General features: G+C 33.2%; 1 protein-coding gene across 2 annotated transcripts; it reads right to left on the reverse strand.

Moving 5' to 3' along the window:
* Positions 1–1,648: 1,648 nt before the first annotated feature.
* On the reverse strand, positions 1,649–22,413 carry LOC134263045 (cleavage stimulation factor subunit 3-like). 2 transcript variants are annotated; one of them, XM_062745346.1, is made up of 21 exons: positions 22,165–22,413; positions 21,654–21,755; positions 21,255–21,350; positions 14,457–14,489; positions 13,555–13,652; positions 13,335–13,436; positions 12,885–13,011; positions 12,341–12,459; positions 12,118–12,157; positions 11,818–11,899; positions 10,912–11,021; positions 10,316–10,432; positions 10,043–10,117; positions 5,290–5,433; positions 4,991–5,093; positions 4,158–4,324; positions 3,838–3,942; positions 3,605–3,749; positions 2,926–3,020; positions 2,737–2,797; positions 1,649–2,387 (listed from the first exon to the last, which is right to left on the reverse strand). In XM_062745346.1, exons 1-21 carry the CDS (start codon positions 22,204–22,206, stop codon positions 2,194–2,196), a joined length of 2,157 nt encoding a protein of 718 aa, XP_062601330.1. In that variant the 5' UTR covers positions 22,207–22,413; the 3' UTR covers positions 1,649–2,193. The 2 variants fall into 2 exon arrangements, with proteins under 2 accessions (XP_062601330.1, XP_062601329.1); XM_062745345.1 differs by lacking the exon at positions 12,118–12,157 and having other exon boundaries at positions 12,301–12,459.
* Positions 22,414–22,489: the final 76 nt, after the last annotated feature.

A 22,489-nucleotide genomic window follows, 5' to 3' on the forward strand; every position in this document is an offset into this window, starting at 1 on the left:
TGAGAGAGTCATTATGTAACGGCAAAGTGTTTACTCGAGACCGCTGACGTTGTGGGAATGGGTCGTTTGTCTACTAAGCACCTCTTTTATATGCTAATCCAATTATTTCTGAGCCTCATTTGTCAGTTAATATAAACCAGTGTTCGATATCTTTGTTTCCTTCCATTGTTTTGCATGGAGAAGAATCTACTCCGCTTAGGACCATACGATACGTTCCCCGAATTTTGTATCTTTCGTAATATATGAAAATATTCAAAATTGTAATACAAGTACCCTTGTGGCTTTCGAAACTGTTTTCTAATTGTTTTTTAAAACAAAATCAGTAAAAAATTGTGATAGGAAATTTTAATTATTTTTAAAAAGCTTATGAAGGAAACACCTCTTGCACAAATACCTGATGAGGTACCTCGATTTTGTTCAAGAAGCAATACTTCTAAAGTTCAATGACAAAATCGCCTTCACGATAGCTCAGTAGGCAGAGCGGAAGGTCGTGAGCTCGAATCCCCACCGCGACTGACCCAAGTCGATTAAAAAAATAAATACATGTAGCAACTGTTCTTTCGCCATGCGCTCGGCACTTTAGAAGTGAAAGTTGCGGATGAGACCTTAAAAACCGAGGTCCTGTGGTGTTAGCACTTAAAGATCCCTGACTGCCCAATGGTCCTCAGTGCAGAGGAAATCTGAGGCCTTCCGCCAGTATATGGTGACGTCTCTATATGAGTGAAAAATCCTTGGATCGATTTGACGTAAAACAACAATCAATCAATCAATCAATGACAAAATCTAGAGGAAAATTATATATTAACGAGGAACGTATCGCCTGATTTTAACAAAGTTCTGAATTATTTGGTGCGCCGCATCGTCGACACATTCAAAGAATTTTCGCACACAAGAACCCCATATCATAAGAACTATTGCTTTCATCGATGTAACATTATATCCCTGCTTATTTGGGAAATGAACAAAACATCACTGACAATGATTTTCTGTGGAAAAAGTTGCGGTGCGACGACCATCGACATTGAACAACCCCTTCTTTACCGGTCTCATGAGCATTTGACATTACAAACTCGTACTGTGTCAAATAATGAAACATCATTTCCCAACAGTGTGAAAAATAAAAATAATATTGCAATATTTAAAAGTTCACTTCTGGGACAACTCTCGTATACTAATAGTTTAGAGTTCCTGATATGAATTGAACATTCATCTTTTCTCTGTTCACTCTGTCTCACATAAATTCTGATTAATGGCTGAATGATTTTCTGAAAGAAATATAATTTCTCCCACAAAAAACCCAATTTCAACTTATTTTGTGAGACAAAATATGACAAAAATGGCCTTCAAACTTGACTTTATTTTAGAAATCAATAAAAGCCATTTGTCTATGTGAGAGTTACCTCTCTTATCTTGGGGTCAATGAACTTTAATCCAGATTACTGAACAATGTCATAAATAGTCGCTTGTAATATTTGATGATGTCTATGAATTCTTTATTTATCAGCTTTTGCAATTCATGCATTAAAAATAGAGAAAGTCATATTTTCATCTTAACTCACATTGTCTTAAAGCACTTGTCTACTTATATATCATCAGCAAATAAAGAAATAAATGGTTTAGAATTAATTTTTTATTACTAGTAACATGTAAAGATGCATGATAGACATGAAAATGGATGCTACCCCTCCCTAAGAGATGATAAAACCCAACAGGAAAATACCTTTCAAATGCTTGACCTGAATACTTTTTGAAATTCGTATTCCAAGTTTCTTTTTTTTGACAACATTGATCCTCCATTCATGGGCGATCAATTATTTTACAATGCAACCTGTACCTTAACATGATATGTTTATACTAAATTACGAGAAATTTCCAAATTTAAACTGAATAAATAATACATTCCTAATTGTTGATAAAAAGGAAAAGTCACAAAAAATCTTATATAAGCCTCATAAAATGCACTTCTTCCTGATCATTATTATTCATTGACTGAATGTTGGTTTGGTACTTGAAATGTGACAAACTGTACCATTTAACAATAATTCTGTTAAACAGAATTTTACATTAGTTAAAAACAATTGTGTCCAGAAACTAGACACAGCAGAACATTTTTCCAAACAGTGTCTTTCTCAGCAATGATCACTTGGTCTCAATATGAACAATAATCTCTGGCAGGAAGAGAGATTTTCAACTTTACTTTGCTCGCTTTTGTTGTCGACTACGGTAAATGTCATGTACAGGTGGGGCCGTGACCTCTGACCCCTCCTCATCACTATCCTCCCCCTCCGTGACCTTTCGCTTCCTCCCTAAAGCAAAGTCAATGGAGAGCTGAGTCCCAGGGTCTAATTTGAATGTGCCATCAATTCCATTTTCTGTCCCAACAGGAGCTACAACAAAAATTCGACCAAAATCAAGTAACAGTCAGAGGTTCTGTCAAAACTTTATTTCAGTTGATTCTATGCCTGAATTGTTTGACTAGACAGTTAACTATAGATAGACAAAGGTAACATTTCTCCTCCTCTCTCTCTCTCACACACGCAATATACTATTCAGTATTGTGTTAAAAAACTCTTCTACAAGTATTATCCGTTTCCTTTCCTAAATCAATCACTGAGAAGGCCAACAAGTAACTACATGTATATGTACATCTATAAGAAAACATTCTTCCCTCACACTCCTCTCTCTTTATTTCTTGCAGTATATAACTTACATATAAAAAAATATAAAGATATATACCTTCAGGTAGTACCAGCTTGTTAAAATGCTCTATAAACTTATCCATAAGAACAAATGGACCCTGAAAATTTAATTTATATTGCATTACAAATAAATCATTAAAAAAAGAAATTTCTTCTCAATAACCAGATTCATATAATTTCAAATCCTTCATTTTTCAAAAGAAATATAAATTGATATGATACTTACATGAAAACAGTCAGGGGGAGGTAACTGTGATATGAGACTAGCAGCGGCAGGTGGGGGTGGGAATTCCCCTCCAGGAACAGGGTGGGCTCCAACAGCTGTCAAAATAAACAATTGTTATCACAACAGCTAACTCTTAGTTTTTTCTTTGTTTAGCATCCACTCTAAATTCAAAAACTTATCCTGCAAAAACACAATCTAAAAGGGACAATTCTAGAATTTCTCATCATCATTTCAGAATTTCCCTCATATTGTAACTACTGTAAATCACTTTTTATTTGTGAGAACTTTTTTTTGCATAACTATGCGAGACAGTGAGCTCAATAAAATTTCATTCTCACTTATAATAGTATTCCTTAAGATTATATAGAGAAACAACAACAATTCGTGAAACTTATGTCTCGCTAATAAAGAATCAATGACTGTCTCGTGAAAATAACGTGTCGCAAAAATTTAGTGATCTACAGTAAGTTGAATAACTAATTCAATGAAAAAAAAATTGGTTCACCACCAAAAGAGATTTTGATCCCCAAAGAGTTAATTGCATTTCAAAGATTTGTATTTGTTGATTTGAGTTTGTGTTTAATAACAACCTCAAAAGCAATCAGTCTGCCAGAACATACCCACAATCTGCCTGGGTTTGCTGTGCTTGCCCAAACTATTCCTGGTTTCAGTAACTTACCCACAATTTGCCTGGGTTTGAAGGCTATCATCTGCTCTACGTCTGGTTTGGGATACTGGGGTTTATTTTTATTCTCCTCATCTTCCAGAACAACTTTAGTGACCGATGCTGAGGGAAGAGTTACCACCTGCTGTCTAGCTAAATCCTAAAGTGAGTTGTAATAAGTAAGTATGCATCAATTAAAATTGAAAAGTAAAATTCTTTACCTTTCTTTAATGAAATTGCATACTTACAAAGTATCCGACTGCCTTCAGCTCAGTTGTGGTACAAGGGTAAAGATCTAGGTACTTATATCTATCTATTAATAAAGCTGTATCCTTCCCCTCAAATTCTTGAACCTGCAAACAATAAAATAAAAAAATTCTTTCAGTCATTAGATTTTAAAAAAAAGTTTTTAGAAAAAATCACCATTCAGCTAACTTGTGACACATAATATACAGGGGTACTTGTTTTAATTTCAATCTTCTACTTTGTATATATAACAAGCAACAGGAAAAGTTCTTTTTGAGCAAGTCATGACAAGCACCTGTTCTGAGTAAAATGACACACTCACCTTTTCAATGGCTTGAGCTCGCCTTTTCTCTACTTTCTGTATACTAGCCAGGTCGCCCACCTCGGACTCAAAAGCCAGAAATCTACTCCAGATCTCGATCGATTTCTCAGGGGGCACCTGTCCTGAGGATAGAACTCGCTCATACAGGACTCGAGTGTTGTTATCCTCTACAAAATAAATACAGTCCTGTGTTCAATGTTAGCTGTTTATTGTGAAAGTAATAACTCCTATAAAACAGGGTTAACAGTGCATAATGCTCACCCGGGTCTTTCTCTATTTATTTTATTTTCCTTAACCTTAATTCTCTCCGTGCCAGGAGGCACACAAGGCCTGTTTATTTTATTTTAATACGTATAATATTCCATCCCACCACTTGACCTAACAGATTATGCCTTGCACAAAATCTTATTTAATGTGCAAATATTTACACTGAATATTTTTTGCAAAAAAGGGTTATTTGAACATTGCAGAAATCTTTTTTTTTTTTTTTTCAAATGAGCTTTTTTTTGCTATATATCCCAAGCCCATGAGAATTACTTATTTCACATTTCAGACAGTTATCACTTAAACCTTAATTTTGTCCTACATATAAAGTCATGTAACATGCATGTTTTATGCAACCCTTCTAATACAAATAAGTTTGTAATACTACTCTTCTAATAAAATCAATTAAATTGAAAGTGAAAGGGGCAAACAGATGATTAGGGATATTCATATTTACCCCTCTCACCCAAAATTGGGGGTGGGGGGGTTAATTATATTTTATATTGAAATCCCCTCTCTCTAAAATCCTTTCAACACTTGTATGAATTTTCAATGCCTGATAAAATTACCATTCAGATGGGACATAAAATCCATGTAACACAATAAATATTCTGGGATTCCTCCATACTTCTTCAACCCAAGCTCAAATATCTTCAGTGCTACTGTCTTTTCCTGAAATCAATTTATAAGTAAATTAATTATAACAATTTCATCTATTCTTGCATATCTCTTAAACCTAAAAAATCTTTACATAATTAAATAGGAACAATTTTAAAATACATGTATGTATCTTCATATTTATTTGCATCATGTCATTAAAAATCAAAGTTCATATGCCACTAGAACACAATCCCCTAACAATGCCTACCTTACTGCAATAATATTCCATTAACGCTGCAGCTACAAAAACCTGGTATCGAGTTCGATTTTCCTCACGAGCCATTTTAAAAATCTGTCTGGCTGACTTTATACCCTCAGCTCTCCTGGCAAATTTCATATACTGTATAAACGCCTAAAAGGAAAAAAACATTTGACACTTATTGAATCTTACGATAACGATAATCTCTAATACAAGTTCAGTGAAACTTGTCTAACCAGATATGCACTGTGACAAAAAATTTGAAAAGACAGGATGCTGTATTGCAGAGTATTAACAAGAGATGTTTATAAAGCACTTATGCCCCCTCCCCCCCAAACTGGAATTTTTCCAAGTCCAAAAGGGCAAAAACAGCGCAATTGTACCCAAAACAGAACTTAATTGACCAAGATATTCATCTGATAAATCTGTACACTAAATTTCATTTCTGTATATGCAACAGTTGCAAAGAAAATGAACGGAAACTACAAATACTTGGAATATTTCTAAGTCCAAGGGGCATTACTCTGTCAAAAATTGTGCGATCTTACCCAAAACAGAATCTGGCCTAGATATTCATCTAATATATATGTATACCAAATTTCATTTTAGTATGTGCAACGGTTGCAAAGAAAATGAACGGAAACTGTAAATAATTGGAATTTTTCTAAGTCCAAGGGGCATTACTCTGTCAAAAATTGTGCGATCGTACCCAAAACACAACCTAGCCTAGATATTCATCTGATATGTATGTATACCAAATTTCATTTTAGTATGTGCAATGGTTGTGAAGAAAATGAACTGAAACTAAATGGACCAACAGGCTGACCGACATACCAACAGACAGAAAGCAATATGCCCTCCTTTCTTCGAAGGGGGGAATAAGAATACAGACAAAAGTTAAGGTGGAAATTCAAATAAAAGAAGAAATCCAGTGAAACTGACTGAACAGATGTCGGATATAATTGTTACCTGCATGAACAGGGGTATTTATTGAGGACTAGGGAGTGGAACTACAATATCCATATTGATATAAAACCTTTACTTTTATATGTCTACAAGATATACAAGATATTTTATTTACCAATCAAGGGCCCCGAGGGGCATTTCAACATACACAAATGTACAATTTAAACATTCTTTTCTTTTTTTTAACAACATATTTTTTTTTTTTTTTAACAGTTATATAATTGACCAAGTTACATAATAATATTGTTCTCAGTGTCAATGATCATACATAATACAAGTGTCCAGAAGAAAACAATACAAAAACGTGATGCTATACATGTATAAATTTAAATGGCTTAGCATGCATAAACATGAAGCTATTCCAAGTTTTTCCTCTGTTTAGCGTCCACCCATCTTTCAAAAACCTACCTACCTATTCGCAAAAAACACACAAGCCAAAACATAAAACACAGGCTTAAAAGTCATAAAAATGACGCCCTTCAAATGATTTGATCTTACTACACTGCTTTAATAGAAGAAATATCTATATTCTTAAGCAAAAACAAGGGATTAAATGCTTAAAATACAATCAGTATAACTTACTATACAGAATTGTATGGAGAAATTGACAAAATTCAAAAAATTTGACTAAATTAATCAATTTCACGACTCCTGATGTTGTGTGTTTTTTCTTATATGGGGTGTCAAAAACCAAGGCGCACGCGGTCGCTAAACATAGAAAAAAATTGGAATGGCCTGATGATAGAATCTAGGTAATTATACATTGGTTCTTTTACCATTTTCAGAAATAAATTTTCCAAGTAAGCATAAAATTTCTTTATTTTCATTATTCAATATCCATATAAGTTTTTCAGCAGGTGTCAAAGAAGAGAAGTTTGGGTTGATTTTTGATATTGTTTCCATTAATTGCAACCTTTCATTGCTGTATTTTGGACAAATGAGCAAAAAATGTTGTTCATCTTCAACTTCCTGTATATTACATTGAGAACACTTTCTAGATTCAGGGGGAAGTCCTGCATATCTTCCCCCTTTCAATATTTAACTGATGTGCAGAAATGCGAAGTTTAGTTATATTTTTCCTCTGATCATAGTTTTTGACAGTGTGGAGATAGTGTTCTCTTCCAAAATTGGTTTTGAAGATGGAATAAGTTCTTAGTTTACCATTATTTTGCCTATTTTCTCTACACCATTGGTTTATAAAATATTGTCTTATAATACATGATGACTTCTTTTTAAATGAACAAGTACTATTTTGTATCCCGCTTATTAGCCCTGATGAAGTGATTTCCTTACTAAACAAACTAGATGTTAATAAATCATCAGGTGTAGATACAATCGGTCCACGTTTATTAAAACTTACTGCACAAATAATACATAAACCTGTAACCCATATAATAAATACTAGTATTACATCAGGTATTTTCCCGAAAAGTTTTAAACTTGCCAAAGTTACACCTATTTTTAAAAAGGGAAACAAGCTAGATCCAAATAACTACAGACCCATTTCTATTTTACCGACATTATCAAAAATTATAGAAAAACATGTGGCAAAATATGTACGATTATTATTTTCAGACTTTGATCTTTTAATAGAATCTCAATCAGGTTTCAGAGAATTACACTCATGTCAAACAGCCCTTACAAAAATTACAGATAAATGGTTATATGAAATGGACCAAGGCAAACTCGTTGGTACTGTCTTTCTTGACTTCAGTAAGGCATTTGACTTAGTAAATCATGAAATTCTTCTTAAAAAGCTACAGTGCTATAATTTTAATGAAATAACTTTACATTGGTTTAGATCGTATTTAAGTGATAGACTTCAAAGTGTCCATCTGTCTAACAAAGAATCATCTTATCGGCAAGTCACAGCGGGAGTTCCACAGGGGTCTATACTAGGACCTCTTTTGTTTTTACTGTACATTAATGATCTTCCACTTTATATCAAAAATTCAAACATAGATTTGTTTGCCGATGATGCCACTTTACATGTTTCAGGCAAAGATTCCCAATCTATTTTAAATTCATTATCAATGGATATTGCTTGTATAGAAAAATGGTGCACTCAAAATCAAATGATACTTAATGCCTCAAAAACTAAATGCATGTTAATAGGGACACATCAGAAGAGATCAAAATTCTTAGACCATGATTTTCCTTTATTCGTTTCGAACCAGAAATTAGACAGTGTAACATATGAAAAAATTCTTGGGGTATATTTAGATAATTCTTTACAATACAATGTACATATCGACCATGTGTGTAAAACTCTGTCACGTAAAATTTCAGCACTCCGTAGAATTAAAAAGTATCTTCCTCTTCAAACACGCAAGTTGTTTTATAATGCATACATTATGCCTACCATTGATTACTGCCTAACAATTTGGGGAAATACGTCCAGATCAAATCTTGACAGAGTTCATAAACTTCAAAAACGTGCCGCAAGGTATATTTTAGATGCTCCCCCTGATGCACCCTCAAGACCCCTTTTTGATGAACTTGATTGGCTTACTGTTTATGAACAGCTTACTGTAAATAAATATGTATTGTTATATAAATCCCTCTTTAATTATTGTCCTACTTATTTACATGAAATGTTTAAATTTCAAATTAATAACCAATATACTCTTCGATCTGAATCAAATGTTGATTTGTGTGTACCAATTCATAAATGTAAACTTTTTGAAAATTCCTTCCAGTACTCTGGTGCCATTTTATGGAATGCTTTACCAGTGCACATAAAAATGTCACCAACTCTCAATGCTTTCAAGAGACAAGTAAAACTTTATGTTAAACAATGTCAGAATAATTTGTGATTCATATTTATTTGTATTTGTATATTTATGTTTATATTTATAATATGTCTGTATATGTATAACTATGTATCTTATATTGTTGATTGTCAGAAGGCCCTGGGGAAGAATAGTGCTTGCACTAATCAGGTTACCTTCTTTAAATAAAGTATTATTATTATTATTATTATTATTATTTTGATAAGTCAATATTTTTGAAAGCAGTTAAATGACCCAAAATTGTCTCAATGGATGCAAACCATGATGGTTTATTTTCTAATAAAAGGCTTTTTGAGACAGAGCATGCTTCTTTGAGTAGGACAAAAGATGGATGTAATGTTTCTAGTCGAAACCAGTAACTTAGCATAGCTTTAATAACTGAATGATACAGTGGAAATCTACCTAGCTCAGATAGAACCTGCAAAGTTTGTTGACTTTCTATGTACTCCAAGAATAGCCTTGCAATATTTAATGTCATTGTTTCACATTTTAATTTCTGTAATATCTTTGTTTTGAAATTTATAAGAAAAGGGGTTGAAAGTCCCCCAAATTTCACAACCATACAGAAGAATAGGAAAAATGGTATGATCAAATAAATGAAGGTTAATATTGACATTATGACAATTGGACATAATTTCTCTCTGTAATTTTGAACATGCTTTCAAGGCCTTCTTATATAATTCATTTTGAGCAAAGGTAAAAGAACCTGAGTTACAAAAGTAAATACCAAGATATTTGTATTGCTGAACACATTGATTTCAATCAACTTATTTTGAAAAGAAAACTTTTTTGATATTTTTTTTCCAGCTCTGTTAAAAATCATAATTTTTGTCTTGGATAAGTTAACATTTAGACACCAATCATTACAATATTTGTCCAATATATCAAGTTTTGATTGTAAACCATTCGAAGTGCTTGATAGCAAGATTAAATCATCAGCATACATTAAACAGTGTATTATGTGATCATTAAGAGTAACAGAATCTAGATGTAATATTACTTACTAATGTAGGATCTATTTCTTGAACATCTAGTAGCTTTTTATATATTCCATGGACCTTCTCATATTTCATCCTACTCTGTAAAATATACAAGTCAAAGGTCACTCTGCTGTTTGAAAAACTTAATACAAGTTATTTGATTCAGCAACAAAAGGATATATTGAGAAAGACAATCAACAAAATGAAGGTGAAAAAGAATGCAATAAAAATAGGTGAACAAGATTCTGTACATTTTTTCCATTAGATTTATTTCAGACTTTCACATTAAATTTATACCTCCTCAAAATCAGCATAAGCAAAGTAAACCAGCATATTATTCTTCATCAGAGTTGTTACGGCTCTCTCATAGATAGAACCCGCCTCATCTGCGAACATCTTACCAGCATTCTGGTCCTAACAAAGCAAAAGGTGTAAATAAGTAAATTATATGAATATGGTAACAAATATGTTCAATGATCCTCTCCCCTCACAAAGAGCGATACAATTACATGTAATATTAGGGTGAATTCACCATCAAACACCATAATATTCATTGGTAATAGATCAGCATTTGACACTAGTGAGGATTCAAAAGATTCTTAAATCAAATACAGTGGACTTTCAGATATCCGGATGCCAGATATCCGGATGCTTCAGTATCCAGACGATTTTTCATCGGAATGGATTTTTTTTAACCCTACTTTGTCTTGTTTAACTGGTATTTCAGATATCCGGACGCTTCACATATCCAGATAAATTGACTACCTGGTAGGAACCAAAGCGTACAGATAAATGAGGCTCCACTGTAGTTTGCATTTTGTCATAAAACTGTTAAATTTAACCATTTGTCATCGTAAAATTGATAACAAGATGTTGGTATTGAAGTGAAGTACCCCTTTCTCTGTGAGGATTTTGCTGGACTGTTCCAGATAAGAAGCTGCCTCATACCAAATGTCCGGATGATGTCCCAGGCACAGTAGACATTGCTCATACGCAAACATCACTGTAAACAAAGATCCATTTCTACACAGTCAGAACTAGCTCAATGGGCCGTAAAACTCAGAAAAACTCACTTTTGATCTCAGACTCACTTTTAACAGATTAATATATACATGTATAGTGGAAAGCTAGACTGAGCTCATCTGAGTTTTATAGCCCCAAAGTCAGAGCAATTATAACTTATATACAATTACAATGGGACAAAGCATATAAATCTGTGTGTGTTTTCTAAGATAAGCTTTCTTTCCTAGAAATACACATGTCCATGCAATGAATAGCAGTCTCTAGTATACAGAATGTCTTCTATAATCATAACTTTATAAAATGAAAGTTCACAAACTTTTTAGAAATGCAAAAACTAAATCTGAGCTTTCCTTATAAATTTAACACTGGGAAATAAAATCCAATTACAATGGTGCTATAAGATAATTTTCATTGCTAGAATGACAATAATTTCTTCGTGATGTATATGACAGCTCCATAAAATATCTTCAGTAAAAAATAAAAACAACAATCCTAACATGAATTAAAAGCACACAACTTGTATCTGAGATATGTGTATTTCAAAGCACATATTTTATATGTCACTTAAGTATGAACAGATCTGGTGATTGTAGGAAACTTTAAAAAATAAACATTTTACACATTGTAGGCCCTACAAGTAAGACACATAAAAACCCAGCATCACAAAATAAGCAATTATAGCACTGCTCCCTTCACAAACAAAATGGGACAATGAAGAAGCTTAGAGATGGAAGCTTGCTATGGAGACAGACTTTCTGCTGTCCTGGGCTCTCTACCTCGCTTTGTGATCAGAGCATGGTCTTCCGTCCTCAATGGATTACTTTTCTCCCAAGCAATGTACTTTTTCCATAACTCTACCTGAAAATGGGAAAGAAAGTATAACTAAACCTTTATTGATTTTTCACTAATTCAGAGTAAATCCATATTTAATACACTTTGCTGATTCCCTGAAAATTACTTGAGGAATCACTTTTTAGTTTGTTGGGTTGGGGGTACAGAAGGGAGATTTATTTACCTGCTGTGCTTCGTCTGGATTATTCTGTGGGGGTACAGAAGGGAGATTCTTATTTATTTACCTGCTGAGCCTCGTCTGGATTATTCTGTGGGGGTACAGAAGGGAGATTCTTATTTATTTACCTGCTGAGCCTCGTCTGGATTATTCTGTGGGGGTACAGATGGGAGATTCTTATTTATTTACCTGCTGAGCTTCCTCTGGATTATTCTGAGGGGGTACAAATGGAAGATTCTTATTTATTTACCTGCTGAGCTTCATCTGGATTATTCTGCGGGGGTACAGATGGGAGATTCTTATTCAGTCCCCTTGTGACGGCCTCATACTCTTTGGCCACTCTTCTGGCATTAATGTATTCTCTTCCTCGATCTTCTGTCATCTTCTTTGCAATCAATGGATTTATACTCTGAAGTGGTTAAATAAACTTCATAATCTAATGCTTCATACAGTGAAACACGTCAAATCTCAATGTTTTACTGCAAATGTAATACTGTGAATTCACATACATGTATTTTCATGGGGTCAAATTTTCGTGATCTAAGGAAAAAAACATGGGTTCCCAAGGATTTAATTTTGTGGATGAAGATTTGTTGAGAATAATATATGTGAAAAATTACATTTCATGGTGGACATAAATTTGTGGGTCTCTTCATACCTCGAAAACAACGAAAATTAACCCCCCACAAAAATTAGTAATTTCATAGTACATGTATTCTAATATAATGAGCAATTTTTATGTACAACCTCTTAGTATTAAATTCATTATTTTAGTCTTTTAAACTTTACAAAACCTCTTTCCATAATTTTTCACTTGAAGTAATTCTTTTGTACCTGTTCATACTGACAATAATCCTTCCAGAGCCCCTCTATGTTTATCATAGGATTGACTACGCCTCTCTGGAATACTTTCCTTACAGCTGTTATCTGTTGGTTTTCAGCATAGGAGCCCACAGCTTCACTGAAATTATAATCACAGTCCACTGCTTTACAAAGTTACCTTGCCCACTTCATAAGTCATTCATTCACCATAATTTTTTTTTTCTAAGATAAAAAACTTACTTTAAATCAGTTTTTATTCATGAGAACTTCACTTTTGCATAATTACGCGAGACAATGAGCTCGCTAAAATTTCATTCTCGTGTATGAAAGTATTCCTTACGATTATATAGACGAAAAACAACAATTCGTGAAAATAATATCTTATTGATACAAAGGCAAAAATAAGGTGTCGCGAAAATTAAGTGATCTACAGTAATTATTTTTTTTTAATAATCAACTTACACTGATTTTAAGAAGTTAATGTAGTCCACCCAGACTTGATAAGACATAATGTCCATTCCCATTTTGTCCAAGGCAAAATCGTAAGCCTGGGCCATCTTCTCCCTGAAAAAGTTAAAAATTCCATTATTAAGGAACTTTCGTGTCTAAAAGCAAAGAGATCAAGCAAGTTTTCTCTGTACATATAGTTTTTCATAAGAAAAGATTGAATTGACATTATTACCTGTACGAAGGTAGTTTTCCTTTTGTGTCCTTGATGTAATTGAGATACAATTTCCAGAGATCTATGTTCAGAATTTTGACAAGACATCTTTGGAAAAGCTACAAAAAGTCATTAGTAAAGAATACCTGAGAAACGCATGTAATAAACATTTCTCGTACATGTAATTTTGGAAAATATGAATGCTTTTTAAGGAGTTAAAAGGTAAACTCCAAAACTTTTAAGTTTATTGAGTCTTGATTCAAAAACTTCATTATTTGAACTTTTACCCACTTTGAACTTAAACCAACACTACACGAGGATGCTTGCATATTACTTGGACAATTCACCTCACAGTGCTCTTGGGAACGAGCTAGCCAGGATCGAGTTTTTGACTATATACTTGAGGATGCTAACAAATGTGGCTTTAAATTTGTTCCCAACTGAAGCCTATGATAAAGTTTACATCCATGCTTTATGCAAATACTTCCACTGACAATTAACATATCTGACAACTCCAACCCCCTGTCACCCCAACTCTAGTAAAAATTCTAATGCTTTCCCATCCCTGTCTTTAATTTTATGATTTCAACAAACTTAATTCAAAATAAATTTGTCAAATATCCTTATCTATGCAATATAATTCCAAAAACTTTTTCCCAACATGTTTACTGTATGTACAAGAAATATCTGCTAATTTGATGACCAACTTTAATTGTGAATATTTATTATGACCATGAACCATTTATTTTGCTTTAATATATTGGAAGAGAATGTTTCTTTGTTCATGAAAATTAATCATTGCAAATTGATTTCGAACTGACGAATAAAGGATGCCACAAATAATAGTTTAATCATGACAATCATGTAAAAAATGTTTTTCATTTTCAACAATGTAATAAAACCCAAAAAAAAATTATCCTCACCTTTTCCACTCTCTCAAAATTCTTCGCTTTCAACTGAAAAGAACATTTCGCATCAAGATTAAGTAATTGGAATGAAATTCTGTATAGTAGATACTGAGATCTGCAGTGGTACGTGTGTGCAAGATATGATTTTGGAACTATACAGCAATAAAATTTGGATTTTGACATCCGTATGTTAAGATGCATTAGTTGACAAGGTTTATCTATTCTCCAGCTCACTTTCTGTAAAATTTATGGTCTGGATATGACTTGCATCTCGATAAGCAAAATCTTCCAAAATGAGGTCACAGTAACCTACTTTAAGATCCCTTCACACCTTCCTCAAAAGGTCTCTAGATAAGAGATATATGACCCAGAAATGAAAGTTTGATCACATAGTGTGGTCCCACTCTACCATTGGAGGTCATATATTTGAACAATCTATAATACACTACCCAAAAATGCCTCAATACTAATATGACTAATTGTGCCCTTGCCGTTCTTGAGACAAAGATTCTAAAAGATTTTTCTTTTAAATTTCAATGTAAACCTTTGATCCCTTATTGCAGTCCCACCCTATTCCCTCGGGTCATGATTGGAATAATTTAGCATCTACTTTTCCCAAGGAAAGCCTTCATATAAATTTCATATTTTCTAATCCAGTGATTCAAGAGGAGAAGATTCTTTAAAGATAATGCTTGTATATTTCACTGAAAAACTGTAACCCAATCCTACTGCCAGGGTCCTTGATTAGAACAGTTTAGAATCTACAGCTTCAACATATTGATTTTTACTTTTTCCTGGCACAGTACGTGAGCTCTTTAGAAGATTTTCAAAAAAAATAAAACATTTTAATATAAAACTTTCATCCATTATTGAGGTCTTATCCTAATCCTGGAGGTTATGTTTTGAAAATAAAAACTTTAATCTACTTTTCCTCAAAGAATTCACAGAATCTCCCAGTGGTTTTTCATGACTTAACCCTATTTTTGCTTGTTCTTGATTACCTCCCCTTAGGGTCTTTAATTTGAACTGCTAAGAATCCCCTTTATCTAGAGATTTTTACAGTCTTTGGGTGAATAGATGATCAGATATAAATTCACTGGAGATTTCAGGTGAGCTAAAACCAATAATAAAATGACAATGTCTGTTTGTTTGTTTATTAATAGTCATTCATTATGGCATGATATTTTTGTATGTTATGGGTTGTAATATTTCCCCTCTTGAAAAGTCTCTTTTTAAAAAAAAAAAAAAAAAAACAATTAAACACAAAATGAACGAACATTGAGGTCAAAGTCATAGCAGAGGTCAAGGTAAGATGATTTCAGATCTATTGTTCTTAACAATATGTATTGGTATTGAAGGTCATGGGAAGATCAAGTATTCATTCCTGTAAATCTGAGAAAAACCCAATACAACTGCATTACGGAAAACTGATATCGCATTACTGAAATTTTTGCTTACAAGACTAGTCAATATAGTCCATACAGATTTTTTTAAAATATACTCCTATTTTAAAATTTTGATTCCCAATTACTTAAGGTCCAATCCTCCAACCGGTGGTCATGATTTGAAGAAATTTCCTCCCTAAGGATGCTTACATAATTATAAATATTATCAATTATAATGGTTTTGCTATTGAGGAGAAGTTTTTCTAAGAATTTTTTTTCTTTTTTATACATTCCTATTTAAAACTTTGATCCCCCATTGTTGCCCAACCCTCCCACCGGGGGTCATGATTTGAACAAACTTGAATATACACTACCTGAGGATGCTTCCACATCAATATGATTTATCATGGCTTTGCTTTTATGTAATTTTTAAGATTTTTTTCCTTTAGAATCCTCAGTAAAAATTCATCCATTGATAATTCATTGTGACCCAATCCTACCCCTGGGGTTATGATGTGAATTAACTTAAATCTGCATTACCTATTAAATGATGCTTCCATATTAATATGACTGAATTATCAAGAATTTGCCGTTTGGAAAAGATTTTTCAAGAATAATTATAATTCCCACATAAAACTATATAAAACCTTGATTCTTATTTCTTAATTATCTCCCCTAAAAAGAAGGTGTAGCCCTTCATTTCAATAAACTTTTAAATAAGTCCAAAATGTGATAAGTTTACAGAATGACAATGAACAAAATGTGATTGGAAAAACTTAATCGAGCTTTAGCTCAGGTGGGCTAAAAACTGAAAACTTCGTCAGCTTATTTTGAAGCAATGTATAGCATTTCTGAACAAATTGTGTTTGTGATACACTGATGCCCCATTATAGCAGCTTATGGCATTCTCTCAAAGGCATGTTTAAATTCACAGGTCAAGTTCAAAAGTGTTGGTACCCAAGGGAAAATCTTGTTAAAAGGAATACACCTGTGAAATATGAAAACCCTTTTTATAACTGTTCAAAAGTTATGACCAAGGTTAAAGGTTTTTAAAAGTGTGTCAATCTCTAAGGACAAGGTAGCTGCAGAACTGTAGCTCTCTGCTTGAGAAAATTCGAACAGATAAAGCAGAGAGCTACAGATCCAAGCATTGTAAAAACCTTCAAGCTACAGTTCTGCAGCTAAGGTCAAGGTCAACAAGAGACGTTTGTAAAACACTTATGTCCCCCTCCACAACAAACTAGAATTTTTCTAAGTCCAAAAGGGCATAACTCTGTTAATTATGGTGCGATCGTACCCAAAACAAAACTTGACCTAGATATTTATCTGACTAATATGTATACTAAATTCCATTTCAATATGTGCAACCTCTCCGAAGAAAATGAACGGAAACTGCAAATAATTGGAATTTTTTTGTAAGTCCAAGGGGCTTAATTCTGTCAAAAATGGTGCGATTGTACCCATAACAGAACTTGACCTAGATATTCATCTGACTAATCTGTATACTAAATTCCATTTCAATATGTGCAACCTCTGCAAAGAAAATGAACGGAAACTGCAAATAATTGGAATTTTTGCAAGTCCAAGGGGCATAACTCTGTCAAAAATGGTGCGATCGTACCCAAAATAAAACTTGAACTAGATATTCATCTGATATACCTGTATACCAAATTTCATTTCAGTGTGTGCAACGGTTGTTAAGAAAATGAACAGAAACTAAATAGACTGACAGACCGACCGACATCAGCAAAGCAATATGCCCTCCCTTTCTCGAAGGGGGGCATAAAAATATTTATACCAACTCAAATGTCTTGTAACAATGAATATACATGTGAAATATGAAAGACCTAGCTCCAACTGTTCAAAAGTTATGGCTAAGGTTAAAGTGTGGTATTTTTTGTAAAAGTGTAAAATGATGTCGAGATGTCAAATGAAAGCACAAGGAATACACCTGTGACATATGAAAGCCATGGCCCCACCCATTCAATAGTTATGGGCTAGGTTAAAGTTGACAACAGACAGAGAGACAAATAGACATACAGGACAAAAACAATAAACCTCCATGATCTTTTGATCCAGGGGCATAAAAATCTGTCAGTGAGGTTTTACTGTTGCCTACATTATCAACACAGATTGCGAGTTGAAGGTGGATTATGAATAAAATGTATAATTATGTACATGATGAAAAAAATAATTTGGATATCAATTACTCCAGAATAATTTTATTAAAGCTAACCAAGAGTGAAACTGAATGTCATGACTCCACAATCTAATTATAATTACACGTTCTGAATTCTGTTACTGATTGAGAAACACTAGTGGATTTGGAACATCCCCATTTTAATTAGATTGCTCTAGTCTCTGTATATCATGACAAGGTGCACACGGTGGGTGTGACGGGTGGGCAGGGGATGCTAACTACTCCATGGCACCTGATCCCACCTTTGATGTTTTGGAGGTCTGTGTTTGCTCTGCTACTATTTTGTATTGCTTTATGGACTTTTGTTCTTGAATACTGTTTGTAATCTCCATATTTTTCATCTGGATGCAATTGCCATCTTTTTCTGTCATATTTTGGCCTCAACCTCAACTCATTTTGTATTTTCAGTATCTCATATTTTTTCCGAAAAATATTTTTTTGACAATACATGTAATATTAACTGACTGGTTTTCAAAATATCCAGTCATGCAATGCAGTCAAATGTGGGAAAGTGAGATGGTCATGTTCACAGGAAAGTCTTAAGGCAACTTGACACATTTTTTAGTGTTTTGATAACAAATACTGTGGAACCACTTTAATTCATGAGGGTCAATGTTTGCGGGCTAGCAAAACTGAACTATTTGGTCAAGGAGACACAATTTCCTAGTTTAATACTTGTTTACGTATATCATAGATTCAATGAATCAAGATACTTTCAAAATAAATGTTCATGGGGATGTAAATTGTGGGTAAGGGAGACCCACAAAATTCACAAACACTGATCCCCCACAAAATTTATTGAAATTTATTTAATCTCAGAGCTATACACACCAGATGGAAAAGGGGAACAGATCAATGGTATCAATAAATGAATATGGTTGAAATATATAGAACAGTTTATTTATAACTAAGCTAAATGCAACAAATTAATTCAGAGAATCTGTATTCCTGCTTAAGGAAACAAGAACAGCATGTGCAGATCTAGAGAGAGAGGGTCAAAAGAGGGGGCACTTTAAGAAGGGCAGGCTGGGTTATACAATTGTGCCATAAAATTTCATCATAAAAGCTCAAAAGACTCTTGAGATATTGCCCGGAATTGAAAGTTTACACACAGTCAGAATGTATATCAGGAAGATTTCACTAAAGGGATTCCATTCTACCAGTAGAACCAAAGGCAAATAATTTAAACTCTACAGTACACAACTTATACTTTCGCATAATTTTTATTTTCCTGCTCCAGAGAATCACAAGATACAGAAACAAACAGAAATCAACCCCTAAGTTCATTGAAACAATACAAACTGGGACCTCTTGGGGATCAGGTGTCACCTGTCCACCAGTCACATTGTGCTGAAAACAGAAAAAATGAAATTCAGTGTGTAAATACTATCCTAAAACCACATATTTTAAAACATTCATGCCCCACCCTACCCTCAGGAGCTATTTCAGCCATTTCTTGATTATCTTCTTTTGGAAGGGGGCTTGATCCTTCATTTGAACAATTCAAGATTTCCATTACCAAATGATGCTTATGCTTTGTGTCAACTTTGGTTATAATTAGCCCTGTGGTTCGTAAAAAAAAAAAAAGGAAAATGTGAAAAGTTTGCAGGGTGACGAACAGACAGATTCCAGACATTTGTGATGAGAAAAACTCACTTGATTGTATAGCTCAGGTGAGTGAAAAGAACATTCTGCCCCATCCATATTCATGATAGGGCATAAAAATGACATAGTCCAGAGTATAAGTTAATGCATCCTTATCAACATGGCCAGATGTTAATAATGGGTGTTACAGGGTGTAAGAACCTTCTGAATTAAAAATAAATAAATAAATGCCTTTATTTTGGGATATATTTTGATTGTTGGATCCTTGACTCAATTTGTTCATACAGACAGTAAAAAACACACAGTGTGCGATGAACTTTATGCCTCTATTCTGTGTGCAAAAATAAACAACAAAACACATTTCATAAAAGACAAAATACATATTTAAAATTTGGGAATGTTTATTTAGCTATGAAACATTACCCAATCATTTTAAAAAGAATTCATCTACAAAATCTGATACATCCTGAAAAGCAAGTGAATATTAGTTAAAATCATGTTGGGTACCCCCAGCACACATACAACACACATTCATTCACTTGAAATTCTATTTTCACCTATTTTATTCTTTTCTGTAATAATCTATTAAAAGATATATTCTAACTTTTTATCAATTTTCTGCTGAGGTGCATGTGAGATATTCTGTAAATAAGTTATATGTATGACATAAAAAACTGGCCTATGCTTCTGTGAAATTTAAATAAGAGCAATAGAAACATTCTACATTCTGCAAGTTATTATAATAAACTTCATTTCTTTTTTTATTTCACTAGTTTTGTCTACTTTTCTTATTCGAGTTTATTTTTAAAAATTTTTCTGTACATTTGACATATGAAAGACCTATGACTGTGTAAAATCATGAAGAGATTATCATCTGTAAAATTTCTGGCAATTTTTAAATGTAGTGTTCTATGCATCTTTGCAGATAAATCTCTAGATTAGCTTTCCTTGATTGAAAGTTAATATTGATTATACTTCACTTAATTCAGATAGTGATACTTTCAATTTTGTTCAACCCATCTTTAACTGCTCAGCAGTCAGACAAATATAGTAGATATAAAGCTAAAATATCTACGATCTGATGGTATTTTGCTACGATCTGATGGTATTTTCTCACTTGCTCCATCACTCACACTAGGGGAATAAACAACACAAACACCACAAAAGAGGCAGAGACGTCAAACTTTTGTAATGATTTTATGTCAAGCATGAAAACAAAAGACTGTGATGCTCAACTTCATTACAGAGAATATACTGTAATCATTCAGTCTCTAACATACTATCAGTATCTCTTACCTTACTAACCAAAACTCATTTACATACTGCTTCAATATCACATATTTTGATATGTCAAGCAATGTCTGTTTATGTTCCACGTATATGTATTATTATAATTAATAGAAATATGAAAATTACCTCTTGCATAACTATTGTGTTTTCCAAAAATTTCAAAATATAATGAAACATATAACAGACATAATTGATATGACTTATCATGTCATGTAAACTTCAAAATATATATCAACAAAAACAATGAAACATCTCTTTATGAAAACCAAATTATGAATAACTTTTATTAAGTTTATGATTATTTATGCATAAGTGAAATATAACTGAATAAACCTCTTGTTCTATATAAATCCTCCAGTATTTGCCTGCATTGGGAAATTGGGCAACCAGTCTCTCGTATACTTGCCGAGCAATTTCTATCGGTTTCATCTACAAAGCAAAATTATTTAATATTAGACATACATCCCATGGATTTTCTTTATTTTCCCTCTTTTTTCATATTTAATTTGGCTATCGCTACCTGAGATTTATTACAGCAATCAAAAATTAATATTGCGGAAATATGTTAGGGCACTTTAATCATGTTTATTGCATTAATCATGTTAATGAAATGTCAATCGAAGAAATCCACTTAAATTTTTACACACGAACGTTGCCATTCCACAGTCTTATGGCAATATGATCATGTGGAAAAATTTGTTAATAGTATTTCTCTATACTTTCTAAACTAACCTGTGCATCTCGAATAAGAACACTCCATGCCTCTGTATCATAAGGAAACGCTTCAATTCGTTTTTCTGCCTTTTTTAGTTTATCAGGAATGTAACCAATTTGCTAAAATTAAATGAAATATTGTATAAATAGATGGCATATAAATTAATAGTTTGAATACAGAAAACTCTTTATTTATCATGATCATGGTGAAAAACACAAGAGGGTTTGACAAATCTTTCCCTTTAATACAATATTTATAATCAATGTGTAACAAATCTACTCATGACATGAATATTGGAAAGACGATAATTCTATTAATTTCCAGATGTTATGTGACCACACTGTCAATAAACCTCTAGAGCAAAAACGTATCAAAATTTAAAACAAAATACCGAGGAAATTCGGATAGTCTGAATAGATATTTCGATCCAATTATCAAGGGGGAAACAATTTCAACTATAAAGTGCTTCACTTTCATTTTTGTTTACTTTCTGTTATGATAATACTCATATATCACACGGAATCTTACCTCTGGTGGCAGCACGCCACCGGCGTGGGCACCTGCCGACATTTTGTTTTTTCCTTACACCGCGATAAATTAAAACACAACAATATGTAGTGAATAAAAGAACAAACAACTCTGAATAATAAGCAACTTATTCCCCAGATTGCATATTATTTATTTATATTGGCCATCACAACAATGACCGTGCAGGAATTCCCATTCAGTATGCACTCCATTATCCAGACCCACTCACAACACCGCCATTGCTGTTTGTCTTCAACGTCGACCATTTCCGGCACGTCGATTTACCCAAATGGACCCAAATTGAACCCAAAAGGAAACAAATGGG

Source organism: Saccostrea cucullata, unplaced genomic scaffold (genome assembly GCF_032062105.1).
Source record: "Saccostrea cucullata isolate Sc308-1 unplaced genomic scaffold, CSIRO_AGI_Scuc_v1 ctg367, whole genome shotgun sequence".
Classification (NCBI taxonomy): Eukaryota; Metazoa; Mollusca; class Bivalvia; order Ostreida; family Ostreidae; genus Saccostrea; species Saccostrea cuccullata.